Source organism: Ursus americanus, chromosome 7 (genome assembly GCF_024610735.1).
Source record: "Ursus americanus isolate L20-20 chromosome 7, mUrsAme1.1.p, whole genome shotgun sequence".
NCBI lineage: Eukaryota > Metazoa > Chordata > Mammalia > Carnivora > Ursidae > Ursus > Ursus americanus.
Window position 1 is genome coordinate 39,530,818 of NC_142133.1, and position 15,814 is coordinate 39,546,631.

Here is a 15,814-nt window from a genome sequence, read left to right on the forward strand (position 1 = left end):
GTCCCTTAAAAAGTTAAAAATTGAGCTACCCTATGATCCAGCAATTGCACTACTGGGTATTTACCCCAAAGATACAGATGTAGTGAAGAGAAGGGCCATATGCACCCCAATGTTCATAGCAGCATTGTCCACAATAGCTAAATTGTGGATGGAGCCAAGATGCCCTTCAACAGATGACTGGATTAAGAAGATGTGGTCCATAGATACAATAGAATATTACTCAGCCATCAGAAAGAACGATTACACAACATTCTCAGCAACATGGACGGGACTGGAGGAGATTGTGCTAAGTGAAATAAGTCAAGCAGAGAAAGACAATTATCATATGGTTTCACTTATTTATGGAACATAAATAGCAGGAAGATCGGTAGGAGAAGGAAGGGGAGAATGAAGGGGGGCTAAACAGAAGGGGGAATGAACCATGAGAGACTATGGACTCTGGGAAACAAACTGAGGGCTTCAGAGGAGAAGGGGTGGGGGACTGGGATAGGCTGGTGATGGGTATTAAGGAGGGCACATATTGCGTGGTGCACTGGGTGTTATATGCAAACAATGAATCATGGAACATTACATCAAAAACTAAGGATATACTGTATGGTGACTAGTATAACATAATAAAAAATTATTATTTAAAAAAAAAAAAGAATCACTCCTCCAGAACGGGGAGTTTGCAAGAGCCTCCTCCCTCCTTCCAACTTTTTATCCTGTATTGCTTCCCATTGGCTGAGTTCAAGCAGAACTAGGGGCAAGGAACAGCAAGGCCAGCCTCCTGGGGCTCAGAGTAGGGCTGAGAAGGGTGAAGAGTGGATGGGTAAGGATAGGCTTATAATGAGAAACAGCCATGCCCATCCATGCCCTTCTAGCCCTGTTTCTCAGAGACGGTCACCCACAGTGATTCTAGTTTTTCTCTTTAGTATTTATATCCATATTTCTAAACAATTTTTAAAAATTTATCAATTGATGTCCTTTCTACCTTTTTCCCTTCTTTCTCTCCCATCATAGTTTTATATTTTTGTTGTCGTTAAGTCAATAGACAGTGCTTATATTATTATGAGGGTGCAAAAGTTGTTCACTGCCATCCCAAGAGGTGTGTGATGCTTGGGCCTCTTTTCTTCTTAAATTCCTCATTTTCTTTTGTAGTAATAAGCATTTTGCTTTTTCATTTGCCTGGCTATCTATAAGTTTCTTACTCTGTTTATCCAGACACTGTAACATCTATGTACCATGCCTTTCATTAAAATTATTCATATGCTCAAACATATCTGTTTTTTTATTTTATATTGCTCTGTCTGCCTGTTCCAATGTGGAACCGTTGGGGCCTAGACCTGATGTCATCTGGAACTTTCTCTTCGCTGTTGTGGCAGGCAGAATTGTAAAGATGGTCCCCAAGGTTCCCATGCACTGGTTATTCAGGCAAACACGACTCAAGGTACTACTATGGGGGACTTTGCAGGTGTTATTAAGGTCACTAATTGGCTGACCTTAACATAAGGAGGTTATCCTGGTGGGCCCAACATAGCCACATGAGCCCTTAAAAGCAGAAGAGGGAGGCAGAAAAAGAGATGTGGCAGGAAGGATGGGGCACAGGAAAGTCAGAGAGATTAGAAGCATGACAGGGATTTGCCTGGCTGTTGTAGGCTCTCAAGATGAGGGAAGGAAGCCATGAGCCAAGGAATCGTCTGAAGGGTGGTCTGGAAGCTGAGACTGAACTTAAGGAGCCAGGGGCCTTAGTCCTGCAACCGAATGGAACTGAACTCTGCCAAGAGCTTCAATCAGCTCAGAAGCAGAGCAATCTCCAGGGCCTCCAGAAAGAAATGCATCCTGCGATGTTTTGATTTTGGCCTTGAGCTAAGCAGAGACCCAGCCAAGCCTCGCTGTGCTCCAACTTCTGCAGAGACTAGGCGATAATGAACTTGTGTTGCTGTAAGCCACTCAAGTTGTGGTAATTTGGTACATCAGCAAGAAAAATCTGGTACAGCTGTCATCATGGGCTTCTTCTCATCTTCCTTGTGTTGGGGGTCCCCATTTCCTAGAGCTCTTGTCTTCCTCCTGGAGCATATTCTCTAGTGTAGCTCTTCTCAAACGTAGTGGTCTCAGGAGACTTTTGTGCTCTGAAAACTTATTGGGGAGCCCAGAGAACATTTGTCAATGTGGTTATATCTATCAATATTTACCATGCTAGAAACCAAAGGTGAGAGGTCTTTATTTTTATTTATTTATTTTTTTAAAGATTTTATTTATTTATTTGTCAGAGCGTGAGAGCGCAAGCAGGAGGAGCAGCAGGCAGAGGAAGAAGCAGGCTCCCCGCTGGGCCCGATATGGGACTCGATCCCAGGACCCTCGGATCCTGACCTGAGCAGAAGGCAGCTGCTTAACCGACTCAGCCACCCAGGTGCCCACTGAGAGATCTTTAAAATGTTCACTAGTTCATTTCCAAATAACAGTGATAAAAAACATTGCATACTAATACAAGGACATTCTTTATGAAAACTAGTTTAAAAAAAAAAACCATTACTGAGAAGAGAGCCATTGTTTTATAGTTTTTGCAGATTTCTTTAATGTCTGGCTTGGTAGAAGACAGCTGGATGCTCATACCTGTTGCAATGTATTGTTCTAGTTTTAGCATATGAAGAAAATCTGGTCTCACCACAGGTGTAGTTGGAAAAGCAAAGACCTCAGTGATCCCTAAAAGGCTCTCAGAGGCCCCTGAAGTCCCTTGGCCACACTTGATATTACTACTACTGTTGTATCTTGTTAAAGTAGGGTCCAGGGACCAGCAGCGCCAATATCACCAGGATCTGTTAGGAATGTGGACTCTTGGACCATCTGAATCAGAACGTACAGTTTAATAAGATCCTCCAGTGGTTCCTGTGCTCAGGAAAGTTTGACATTCCTGGTTTGAGGAAAATCCTCAGTCCTTCCTCCTGGGTGTCTTCTTCCCTCCTCAAACACTAGCACACTTAAAGCCCTTCTCATGTCCCACATGGGGAGGGTTCTCCCCACCCCTCCAAGCAGTTCTCCAGCACCAGCTGGGCTTCCTACAGTTCTGATACTATCTACCAGGAAATAGCGTTGGGGGCTCAGTCCCACAAGACTGCCTCCCACTTCAGATGCTAATTGCAAGCCCAGGTTGTCACTTGTGCTTCTGACCGATTGGCTATAAATCTGAGGTTCCCGTAACCCCTCATCAGGTCTGACTAATTTGCTGGAGTGGCCTACAGAACTCAGGAAAACACTTATGTTTGCCCGTTTATTAAAGGATATGATAAAGTATGCAGATGAACGGCTAGATGTAGAGATACATAGGACATGGTCTGGGAGGGTCCTGAGTGCAGAAACTCTGTCCTCGGGGAGTTGAGGTGTGTCACCCTCCTGTATGTCAATATGTTTACCTGCCTGGAAGCTCTCAGAACCCCTACTATTGAGATTTTATGCAGGCTTCTCACATAGGCCTGATCAATTATTAACTCTATTCCCAGCCCCCCCAGTCCCCCACCATCTCCTCTCTGGAGGATGGGGGTGGGGCTGAAAATTCTAACCTTCTAATCATGGCTTGGTCTTTCTGTTGACCAGCCCCCATCCAGGAGCAAATCAAGAGTCACCTTATTTTTTTTTTTTTTTAAGATTTTATTTATTTGACAGAGAGACATAGTGAGAGGGGGAACACAAGCAGGGGGAGTGGGAGAGGAAGAAGCAGGCTTCCCAGCGGAGCAGGGAGCCCTATGAGGGGCTTGATCCCAGGACCCTGGGATCACTCCCTGAGCCGAAGGCAGACGCTTAAGGACTGAGCCACCCAGGCGCCCCAAGAGTCACCCTATTAGAACTAAAGATCCTGCTATCACTCAGGAAATTCTAAGGGATTTGGGAACTCTGTGCCAGGAAGAGAGATGAAAACCAAATACATATTTTCTTATTATAAATCACAATATCACAGGCACTAACTTTTGAAGGACAGTATGTTCCCTGAGTCCTTGCATGTCTCAGAATATCTCATGTTGACTTGATAGTTTGGTTGGGTATAGGCTAGATGCTAGGCTAGATGAAAATCATTTTAATTTTCAACTTCTGTTTTCCCAGAGAATAAATCAATGGCATCTGGTGGGAGAGTAGGGGACATTCTTTATCTCGGCAGGCTTGGGGAAGGGACCCAGGGGGTGCTAACCTTCCTGTAAATAGACTTTCAACCAAACTGCATGTTTTCAACCCCTCGCCTGATTTCCACCTTCCTCAGGAATTGTTCCTCTGTGTCCTGAGGCTTTACCAGGATCTGCAGGGGCAAATCCTTCTCATTTTTAATTCTCTCTACTCCATAAAGGCCCACCCAGTTTATAGTTTCCCTTGTTCCTACCATTCTCTTTCGATTTTCTGTTTTCACATTTGTTTATTATTTCACTGTCCTTTGGTGGTGTGTCAATGGCTGTATTTGCTCAGGAGTCTCCGAAATGATTTAATTACCAGAATACTACAAAACGTTCTGCTATCTGCTGGGTCTGAAAGAGTTTTCCTGGTCCGACTTTCATTGTTATTTTTTATATGAACTTTATAATTAGTTTGCCTAGGCCTAAAAACCATTGGCATTTTTACTGAAATCATATAAATTTATAGTTTAATTTAGGAAGAACTGATATCTTTAAATTACTGAGTCTTTTGAGAACAGAATATGCTTTTCCATTTATTCAATTATTCTTTTATATTCCTCAATAGAATTTGAAAGTTTACTTCTTGCAGATTTTGCTCATGTCTTACATTTTCTCCCTTTGGTTGCTATTATAAATGAGATCTTTCTTCTAGATACTTTGTAACTGGTGTTTCACTTACCAATGTATCAAATGAGGTCTTTTTGATCTTGATGTGTACAAATCTCCTTCATATTTTAAAATGTATCAACTAGATTTTTGTTTAGTTTTAAAAGTAATGTATAACAACATAAAAATGATTAAAAATATAAAAGCTTATCAGTGAAATGTAAATTTCCTCTCATCGTCGTCCCCCGGTTCACACCCAGTTGATTACTGTGGATTATTTATTTTATAATCCTTCCAGAACCTTTTTTTAAAAAAATATACATGAGTATATGCATATGCAAAAAGATCTTGAAATGGCGCTCTTTCTCCCTTTTGAGTGAGGCCCAAAAGCATGCAACAACATTGTAGATGCCTTATGTTTGCACCGGTTTAACTGCCTTTGTAGGTTGTACTAAGAGATTATAAGAGAGTATTGGCTGCATTAGCAACTCTCCCTCTGGACAATAAGAGTAGAGGGTGTGGAGTTGGAGAGATTTCTTTGGAGAGTGTTGTCAGTGTGCTTGGTCAAGTGAGCAGGGCTTCAAGGCTAACTCCCAGAGAGCCGGACCCTGTTTCCTGGCATTTGTTAGAAATAAAGATAGTACCTGTTTCTCCCTGGAGATGGTGAGACTGTCTACCTGGGTTGAGTGAAGATGGATAGCTCCCCTCCAGTTGAGATGCATTTTCAGTAGCTGTGGGGCAAAGGTGCATGTTTTGAGGGTATAGGTGGGTTTGGGGTTGTCTTGGGTCCTGCCCAAGAGGAGTTTCTGGTGGGACCATGTGATCCCAACAGAATGTGTCTGTGGGCCCAAGGGAAGGGTTGTCCAGAGCCAGACAAGAGGCAGCTTCTGCTGCAAGGCCTCCACATGCATGGGTCCCCAGTGAGAGAAGCTCTGAAAAGGAGGAAAGAAAAAGGAAAATGAAAACCTGTAACAGCTTTTTGTAAAACCAGCGTCTGGAAGCTCTGTTGCTGTCATACTCAGAGAAGCCAGCTCCATAGCCTCTGCCCCAGCCATGGAAACCATCCTCTCTCTGTAGACCCTCTCCCCCTGCAGCCCAGGCTGGGGGTGGGGGCAGGGTCAGTAGCTACAGCCAGCAGGTGGCTTGGAAAGGTGAGGTGGGGTGGGGTAGGGAAAAAATAAAATTCTCTCTCACACACGCCCCTGCCCCCACCCCCAACAGCACCCGCCTGCAGACAACAGGCCCAGACTGACAGGAAAGGAGGTTTTACACTGGACAAGACTGGAGTTTTAGTTGTTACGCTGAATAGATTGTTAAATTACTAAAATGAGGTTTTCCTTATTAGTGAATGTGACTGGGGGCTTTTCGATGATCTAACAGTGGCTTGAGAACTGTGGGACCTGCAAGCAATGTCCTCCTAGAGCAGAGTAAGAACAAATCCACAGTGTGAGTTTAAGTAGAAGTGGTGGGAAAGAATGAATTTACTTTCTTCATGCACCCTATTCCAATGGATTCCGGCTCTATCCAAAAAACAACCCCCACCCCCCCAAATTCTAAAAGCGTCCACAGATAGGGCCATGTCATACCCACACTCGTGTCCCTTGCTTTTTACCTAGTAATTATATCTTAGAGATGTTCCCTTCCCTTCCCAGCACACACATGTGCCTCTTTTTAAGTCTGTTATGTGGTATTCCACTGTACGTACAAATGGTATTTATTTAGCCTTTCTTCTATTGGTAAACAATTAGGATTTTTCCAGTCCTTGCTTTTCATACAATGTTGGGTGAATATCTTTGTTCAGTATCTTTGTTTGCATGTGGGAGGGTATCTATTGAATACATTTCTGGAAGTAAGATTACTAAATTAACCAGTATGTGAATCTTAGATTTATGATCCTCCAAAGAAATTACACCAATTTGTATTGCTTCCAACAGTTTCCTCATAACCATGCAAATATTGTGTATCATCAAATGTTTTAATCTTTGCCAGTGTGAGAGGTTAAAAAAATAGTACCTTGGCAATTCATAAATAATAAATGAGATTGAGCATCTTTTGTAAGTCATTTGTATTTCTTTTTCTAGAAACTTGCTTATATATGTCCTTATAGATTAATTTTTTAAAAATGTGTTGCTAGCTATGTTTTTGAGTCAGCCAGTGAGTGAGTGGGTAAGGAATGAGAGAGTGAGCTGAACCCTGTGAGGGAATATTGGAATGTGGCCAGGAACTTTAATTTGCTTTCTTTCCTTCCCTCTGTCCTTTGGGTTTGTATCTAGACATCTGGGTTTGAAATTCTGCAGAGCATAGATTCCCCTAGTCGTGTCTCCCTCTCCTATCCTGACACCAAGCCCTCTGGGTACGTATGAGCCAGAACTGTGCACGTGAGTGGTCAGGTACCAATGGAGCACTGTGCAGGTCCCTTCCCTCCCCTCCCCTGTGCCCTGGGAAGCCAGCCAGAATTTCCTGAGCTGGGATAAAATCACATGGGACAGCCAACTGGTATATAAGGAGAGGTGTATATTCCATAGGATGGTTGGGTTGTGAAGATCTAGCCAGAAGATTCCAAGAAATGTAGGGTTTAATGAAAAAAAATGGCTGGTGCTACACACCAAGCCCCCATTTGAGAGAGAGAGAGAGAACGAGAGAGAGAGAGAGAGCGAGCACACACACAAGCAGGGAGAGCGGCAGGCAGAGGGAGAAGCAGGCTTCCCAATGAGCAGGGAGCCCAATGTGGGGCTCCATCCCAGGATACTGGGATCATGACCTGAGCCGAAGGCAGACACTTAACTGACTGAGCCACACAGGTACCCCAGTAATGGAGCTTTGATACTATCCTTCCTCATTCTGAGAGAAGAAAACACAAGCCTCTGGGAGGAAAGGTTCACGTCCTGAGGCAGGTGCAAGAGCAGGGTCTTCTTGAGGATCTCCTTATCTCTCCTTTCTTCCTATCAGTATGGCCAATTGACCTAAGACCTTTAAGGAATGGGTGAGGTTGAATGGGGGGAGCAATGCAGAGATTCTAAAAGGACTTTTGAATTAGAATTGCATTGTCTGCAAATGGGAAAGATGTCCCTCCAGTATTTACTAGGTAGGTTCCTTTTTAGCTACTTACTCTCCCATGAACAAGTGCTATGACTTAGCTCAGAGTCACCCCACTGGCTTCAAGGCTCTGTAGCATCTACTGCCTAGATAATTTCAAACATGTTCTAGACCAGCACTGTCCAGAACTTGCTACAATGATGACAAATTTCTGTCTGCCACCAAAAGAGTTTTCCCTAATATACCCTAGTCTGGGTTGGGGACCACAGATGGATACTTAGTGGTGTAGCGTCACCCATTTTCCAGTAAACCCCGTATTTCTTAGAATCTCCTGATTAGATCTAGACAACGCAACCATCCCCTGTCCAGCTGGCTGTGAGGTCCGTGGGCTGATCTGGCTCCATGTGGTGGCCTCCAGCATGCTTGGGTCACCTCTGTTCATAGCCCACATGCTGAACCATTTGCTCTGCTCTCCTTAAACCCCATTTCTTGCCCAGTCCCTTATGTTCCTCACTTTCCAACCGTGTTTCATCTTTAGTTGAGCTCACTAAGAGGGACCTTGGGAAAATCGTACTTCATAATGTATAAAACAGAAGCATCAAACAGAAGAGTCGTTAAGGATAAAGCCACTTGCTCTGAGGTGCACTAGGTGATTTACCAGATTCTTCTGGCCCTGACCTTGGTCTCAGTTAAGCAGAAATAACAATTAGGACAACAATAATAACATGAATGATAACAATCATTCCTGCTAGAAAAATACAAAGAAATAAAACATGTAAAATGACTTTGAAAAGTTAGAAATGCTCTAACAGTTAAAGTATCAAATAGCTATCAAATCCTTGCTTTCCTCTCAGGCAGACTGCCAGGAAATGCTGCTCATTTTATCTACCCCTTATGCTTTTTATTTCTCTTTCTTATTTCTTCTGGGCCAAGTAGGGAGTAGCTGATCAAAAAGTACTTTGGACTGGATGAGCTTCCTTCTCATGGTCACCATCAAAGCGCTCTCTTGTCGTCTTCTTTCGTCTGGGTCACATTCAGAAATAGCTTTCTATCTGGTCTGAAGAAACAACTTTCAAATTACTTCATAGAATAAAAAAAAATCAAGACTCTGACAACCCACAAGGTTTGGTGCATCCAGCTGGCCATTTCCTTAAATGCCCAAAGATGGCAGATACGGCTGCAGTGAATGCATCCACCAAAGTTGGACAAGTGTCAGAAGACTCAGGACACTGAGAATGGTTGAAAACATCACTTAGGGCTCCAGTCAACACATTTTTGGGACAGAATCTTACAGAGATTTTTATACTAAATATCACCAGAAATGCACTTAAAAAAAAAAATCAGAACATACTGTATGGTAACTAACAAAATTTAAATAAAATAACCAGAATATTTTCTTTCTTCATATATTACAGCGCAGAGCAAGAATTATTTTAGGTGAGCAGACACTGAAGGTATAGAACATAAAATTCATAACTCATTTATCTTCCTGGATTTAGAAGGGTCGAGTGACAGTTACAAATGACAACCCTCCTAGGTATTCAATTATCTGAGGTGTTTTAAATGAGGAAATGTATTTCTGGGAATGTTTATACAACAGTAACAAAGCAGTGCTCAACTTTAGGTGATAAAAAATGGGGTAAATTAAAATATTTTAAAAAATGTAAATCAGGTTTGAAAGTTTTGTTTAAGTATTTTCTGTTCGTTGCTGGCATCAAAGAGGATGGCAGTGAGGATGAGAGGGAGGAAGGCCATCTTGGTGCTCAGGTCAGGGCCCCAGAGCTGTTGGGCCATGCTGTCCATGGCTAGGTCTTTGTGTGCTGAAAAATTCAGAGACAGTCTCATAAAAACCAAATCTACAGAAGACTTATGCATATGGCTACTCCACACCCCTGCAGGAGGGAGGACCTTGGAGGTCACCCCTGCATAAGGCTGTGGGCAAGGGTGAGAAGCAGGTGCTTCTTTTGCCCACTGTTACAGCCCTTGGTCTACCCCTCCTTGCTCCACCCGTGGCTTCCTTTGGCCGAGGTCCCTGGCTGGACCACCTGAAGGACCTATCTCTTCTACTTAAACTTCTGTAGCCAGCATTGCCTAGGTTTTCATCAGACTCTAACCTCTGAACCCCGGGCCATACATTCCAGATAAACATGCTGCCTAGGGGAAGATGTTTTCAGGTATGGAGAGAAAGAAGCAACCCCTGTTATGTTCAGGACTGTGTAATTGAGCTGAGGCCAAGGTTATTGGCAAGTCATCTACACTTGCTCATGGGAGGGCCTCATCAGGCTTTCCTTCTTTACCAGCCAAAATGCCGACAAGGTGTGGGAGCTTCCTGGTTAGTAAAAGGCATCTGGTAACTCCTGGATGGGCTTCATGTTAATTACAGTGTTTTGTTCTTCACTTTCCATTCAATCTTCTCTTATAACCAAGATCCTCGAGAAAAGGGTGGGGTGGGGTTCTGCATTTGCAGAATTCTAGTGGCTAAGACAGCTGAAAACTATAGTCCTCATTAATTCTAGTTTCTCTGACCCCACTGAGGCTTGCATGGTCAAGGCCAATGCCCACAGCATAACAAGGCCAGTGCCCAGAGCTGGTCCTGGTAGAGGTCAGTCCTCTGGTTTGGGGATGGGAGTTGCTCACTATCAAGCTTGCTTCCATCTTCTGAAGAATCTACCTTGCGGGTGCCTGAACCATGGCAACTGGGAGAGCCATGCTCGTTTCGGAAGCCCAGGTCAGGTCAGCCATGGTGGCCACATTTTTTCATTTCTTGAGCTCACTCTATTATTTGTGTATGTGTGTGTGTGTGTATAATATTATATGTAGCGCATATATTTTATATATGTATTTGGATGGCGAGTTCATGTAGGTGAATGAAGGTAGACACTGTATTGTGTTACAGTCTCATCTGAAATCAGGGATATGTAATCTTAAGCTTTTCATTCATTTATTTATTAGTTCAAAAAAGTATTTATTAAATGTTTAAAAGTGCACAACACTGTACTAAGAAGGAAGTTGGGGTGCGGGGTACAGAAAGGTAAAAAAGACCAAGTGACCTGTCTTCAAGGAGCCTGGAATTTATGGGAGAGACAGGCATGTAACATCACGTTTTACACCTGACAAAAATCATCAAAAGAGAGGTATAAATCAGGTAACGTGAGCATTTTGGTGAGGAAAGGATCCGTTCTCTCCATGGGGATGAGGGACCATGCCCCTGAGACGATAACCTTTGAGGTAGCCTTGAAGGATGAATAGAATTTCACTTTAACATTTACAAAGATAATTAGTCTTGGCAGCAAAGCTCTTAACGATTTATATTTGTATGGTGGTTCCTGCTGAGCAGCCTCACGCGCTTTATCTTATTTAATTGGAACAATAACTTTGCAAGGTTAAGTAAGAGGATATTACTATTATTTTTTTAAGGTCAAATTGAGGCTTAGAGAACTTTTATGACTTGCCTCAGGTGACCTATTATTTAGTCAGCGGAGGAGGGAGTGCAGATATGCAGCCAGTATCTTCTATCTGCACGTACTTTGAGAGCCCTTTCCCCTCCCGCCGGCGCTTTTCCAGAGGCGCATTCCAGGAATTTGTCCATCCCTGGTCACTCATAGCCTTCCTAACCAGCCTCAGCGACCATCGGTGGTTCTCAAAGTGTGGTCCCCACCCCAGCAGCATCCACGTCACCTGGAACCCTGTTAGAAATATAAATTCTCGTGGGGGCGCCTGGGTGGCACAGCGGTTAAGCGTCTGCCTTCGGCTCAGGGCGTGATCCCGGTGTTATGGGATCGAGCCCCACATCAGGCTCCTCCGCTGGGAGCCTGCTTCTTCCTCTCCCACTCCCCTTGCTTGTGTTCCCTCTCTCGCTGGCTGTCTCTCTGTCAAATAAATAAATAAAATCTTTAAAAAAAAAATATATAAATTCTCCTCAGCAGTCTCGGCAGTCGTGTTTTAACAAGGTTTCCAGGTGATACTGCTGCATGTTCAAATGTGAGAGCCCCTGGCATAGGGCATCTAAATAACACAACTTTGAGGATTCTCTTAAAATAGAATGAAACATGAGGACTCCTTCTGTAAAAAAAAAAAAAAAAGATCAAAACCTAATTAATTCTTACAGTGTCAGAAATTAAGGCTAATTGTGTTTTCCTTTTCGTTGTTTGGGGATTTTTATTGAGCGAGGTCATGCGACATCGAGCTGGAATAAATTTGGTAGTAAAACAGCATACACTTCTTCCTCATTGAGAAAACCGAGATACATTCGAAGCCACAGGGAACATGGGACTCAGTCTGCAAAAGTCAAGGCCTCCCAGAGCTGAAATACAAGGTCATATATTACTTCAGAACACAATGGGATGGGTTTCTGATAAGGGTTACCCGCAAAAGGGGGCCCAACCCCCGATAACTTGTGAATCTGCTCTTGAGAACATGCAGGTCTAAAGAAATTCAGCCGAGAAATGGGAGAAATCCTGGTGTCATGGCATTTCATTCTTTTGAATACTTTGTGAGAAAAAAACAGAGGGATGAGGGTATTCTGTTACCATGGCAACCTGGAGAGGCCCAGGCTGGGGGATGATACCGAGGAGCTGACAAAAGCTTGGCATCCTGATTCTAGATGAGAAAAATGGGGCTGTGGAGGCCTGGAGATTGGGTCAGAATGAATATTCTTTTATTCCTGCATAGTTCTGCCACACTGATTTAAAAAAATAATCCATTACATTAAACAGCTGGCACAGTGACTGTGATTGATGAGCACCTAATGGAGTGTTCCCTCTACCTAGAAGGCCCTCCACTTTGTTTGGTTTCTACCCTCCCTCACTGCAGAGCTCCCAGCCTGCTTTCTGAAGGCGGCCTTCCTCACGGACTGGCCTGGAACCCCAGGCCTGCAAGGCGTGCCCCATGCCTTTTGTCTTGCTTCCCAGTGTTTGTTTATAACACAGAAGCCATCCCCTCCAGCGGGTTGAAAGTGCCTTCAGAGTCTAAATAGCAACAATGTCTCTAATCCTTTTTCCCCTCTCTTTTAAAATAAAAATAGCTAACAGTTACTGAGTGCTTATTGTATACTATCCCAGTGCTATTTAATGTGTGTTTGACCACCAGCAGTATCAATATCACCTGAAAATTTGGTGAAAATGCAAATTCGAGGGCCCTACCTTGGGCAATCAGAAATTCTAGAACTTTGGATCCAGGAATCTCTTTTTAATAAGTGCCAACTTCCCACCTTAGTGATTCTTGTACACGCCAAGTTTTGAGAGTCATTGTACTAGACACATCTAAGTCTTCACATTTTTTTCTTCACTTAATTTTTCTAACAACCTTTACCCTAGCAACTAGTTGTCTCCTCACACAGATGGGGAACAGAGGCACAGAAAGTATGAGTAAATTGTTCAAGGTCCCCGGGGTGTATTATTTTCAAAGATGTTGACCACAATCCCTTCTACTTTTTGGATAGGACTTTGTCACTCCTAGCAAGAAATGAAGTCTATTTCCGTTCTTGAATTGAACTGGTCTGTGACTTGCCTTGACCAATAGAATGCAATGAAAGTACATGGCGTGCCTTCTGATGGAGGCCTTAGGATGCCTTGCAGTGTCTGTTTTCATTTTCCTAGTACCCTGACTCCTGCGTCAAGAAGTCCAGGCTCTCCTACTGGAGAGACAGGCCATACAGTAATGGGGATCATGTGGAGAGAAACGCCACGAGGAGGAGAACCACAGTGTGCCAGCCAACAGCCCTCCCTAAGCCGGGTCCTGTGGGGAAGGCCATCTTGTGGGAGCCGCGGTAACACCACGTGGAGCAGAGCCTTGCTTGTGGAGTGCTGCCTGATGCCCAGCCTGCAAAATGTGAGCAAATAAAATGGTGTTGTTTTAAGCCGCTGAGTACTGGGGTAGTTGGTTATGCAGTGATAGATAATTGAAACAGTCATGTAATTTGTCAGCCATAGGTCCTGGAGTCCCACCCAGGCAGTTTAGCCTTGTTGTACATCTTAACCATTGCTCCTTGCTTCACTGAATTAAAAAAAATACACTTGCTATTTTATTGCCATATAGAGCTTTCAACCCAAACTCCAATGCAGAGTATCTGGTAAGTTTTGGCAAACCACGTAGCATATGTTGCACCCATTTTTCCTCCTAAGCTAGGTAATAATAATAACAGCTAGCACATGTATAGTACTTACTATGTACCGGGCAAATCCTGCTTTGAATATGTTTTAATTTGCTAATTTTTTAAACTTTTGAAATATATACTTAGTTAATTGGTTTTCAGCCTTTTTAAAATGCAAGTATTTAAAGCCATTTTCTTTTAAGTACTATTTTAACTACATCCTAAAAATTTTGATATGTTATGTTGTAATTATCATTTCATTCAGAATAATTTCTAATTTTCACTGTGATTTCTTTTTTGACCTAGTGTTTTCATTTTTTAAGAAATATATTGCTTAATTTGTGGGTTTTTTTCTCATTATGTCTTTATTCTTTTATTTTTATTTTATTTTCCTGTGGCTAGAGGATATATTCTATATGATTTCAAACATTTGAAATTGATTGGGACTTATTTTATGGCCTAGTATAATTTTCAATTTTGGCAAATATATTCCATGTGTACTGAATAAAAATGTTCATACTACAGTTGGTGGCTGACTTCCATAAACTTTTGATGTTGTTATTGTAGATGATTATTCCCTTAAGGAAATTTTCCTTTACTAACCCCTTCAAACAAAGAAGGACTATGTTGCCTTGCAAGGGTCTGGAGGCCCAAGGTTGGGGAGGGGGAGCATAACCATTTTCGAAGTCTTCTGTTTTATCTTAAAAGTTTATCGACTTGTGCTATTGACTCAGTAATATATCTGGGTTTCTTTTGAGATGGAATTATTTTCCTAACACATGCATCAGGAAAACACCACGTCCTCAAACAGTGTCTGACACATAGGAGGCACATGACAGGTATTTGTTAAATGACTGATGAAATGAGTTGGTTGACCCTGTCTGCAGTCTCAGCCACAGAAGCCTCTTCAGGGCTGCCATAGGCCTCACTGGTCAGATGAGATCCTTCCCTGCATCTGCTGGGAAACCATTGTAGAGAACGTGTAAATTATAATATCTCTAAGGCAAGTGGGGCCCCTAGAGTTGTGCAATATCCAGTGTGCTCAGTTGCACCTGTGACTCCAGCCAGGGCCCAAGTGGACCTACTTTCAGCCTCCTGGTTCATCTTTTCCCCATATGAGCCACGCTGGTAGGAAAGCTGCATTCAAGTCCATACCTGATTGGGGTTTCTCCTTATCTGGACTCTAAGCAGAGGACCTGGATTCCAGTGAGCAGTGTTGCAGCAGGCAGTGTGTTTCCACAGAGCAAGCCTTAGCCAAGTGGTTCCGGTAACCGTGGGTGTCCCCAGCAAGGAAAAGTGAAGGTAGGACTGTGGTGTATCTTCACAGATGCTGAGATTTTTGTTTCTTTTATTTTTAAGGTTTTATTTATTAGACTGAGAGAGAGTGTGTGCATGAGTGTGGGGGGGTAGGGGGAGGAGCAGAGGAAGAGGGAAGAGGGGCAAGCAGACTCTCACTGAGTGTGGAGCCCCATGTGGGGCTCCATCTCACGACCCCAAGATCACAACCTGAAATCAAGTGTCCAATGCCTAACCGACTAAGGCACCCAGGCACCCCAGAGATTTTTATTTCTAATGGAATAAAATCACTAGTCCTGTATGTCTCAATAAATTGAGTATATAATTTATAAATATTTCTACAAAGAAAACTCCATGACCAAATGGTGATATCTAACAAATATCTAAGGAAGAAATAATATCAATTGTGTATCTCTCTCAGAATTTAGGAGAGATTATTTTCCAACCCATTATATGAGGCCAGCATTACTCTGATACCCAAACCAGAGACAGACATTACAAGAAAAAACTGCAGGTCAATAAACCTCTGAATGTAGCCACAAAAATTCTCGACAATTAGCAAATCAAATCCAACAACATAAAAAAGGATAATATATCATGACCAAATAGGGTTTAATTCTGAGAATGCAAGTTTGATTTAACGTTC

At 42.9% G+C, this 15,814-nt stretch overlaps 1 protein-coding gene across 2 annotated transcripts in view; it reads left to right on the forward strand.

Annotated features, from left to right (window-relative positions):
• POLE4 (DNA polymerase epsilon 4, accessory subunit) overlaps positions 1-14,113 on the forward strand; it is a 33,059-nt gene extending 18,946 nt beyond the window's left edge. Inside the window, exon 4 of one of the 2 annotated variants that reach the window (XM_087863607.1) lies at positions 2,253-5,684. In XM_087863607.1, the coding sequence (XP_087719733.1) occupies positions 2,253-2,356 (104 nt within the window). In that variant the 3' untranslated portion in view covers positions 2,357-5,684. Of the gene's footprint in view, positions 1-2,252; positions 5,685-13,378 lie in introns of those variants that run through there. The other variant, XM_045788378.2, reaches the window with a different exon arrangement.
• The last annotated feature ends 1,701 nt before the right edge of the window (positions 14,114-15,814 follow it).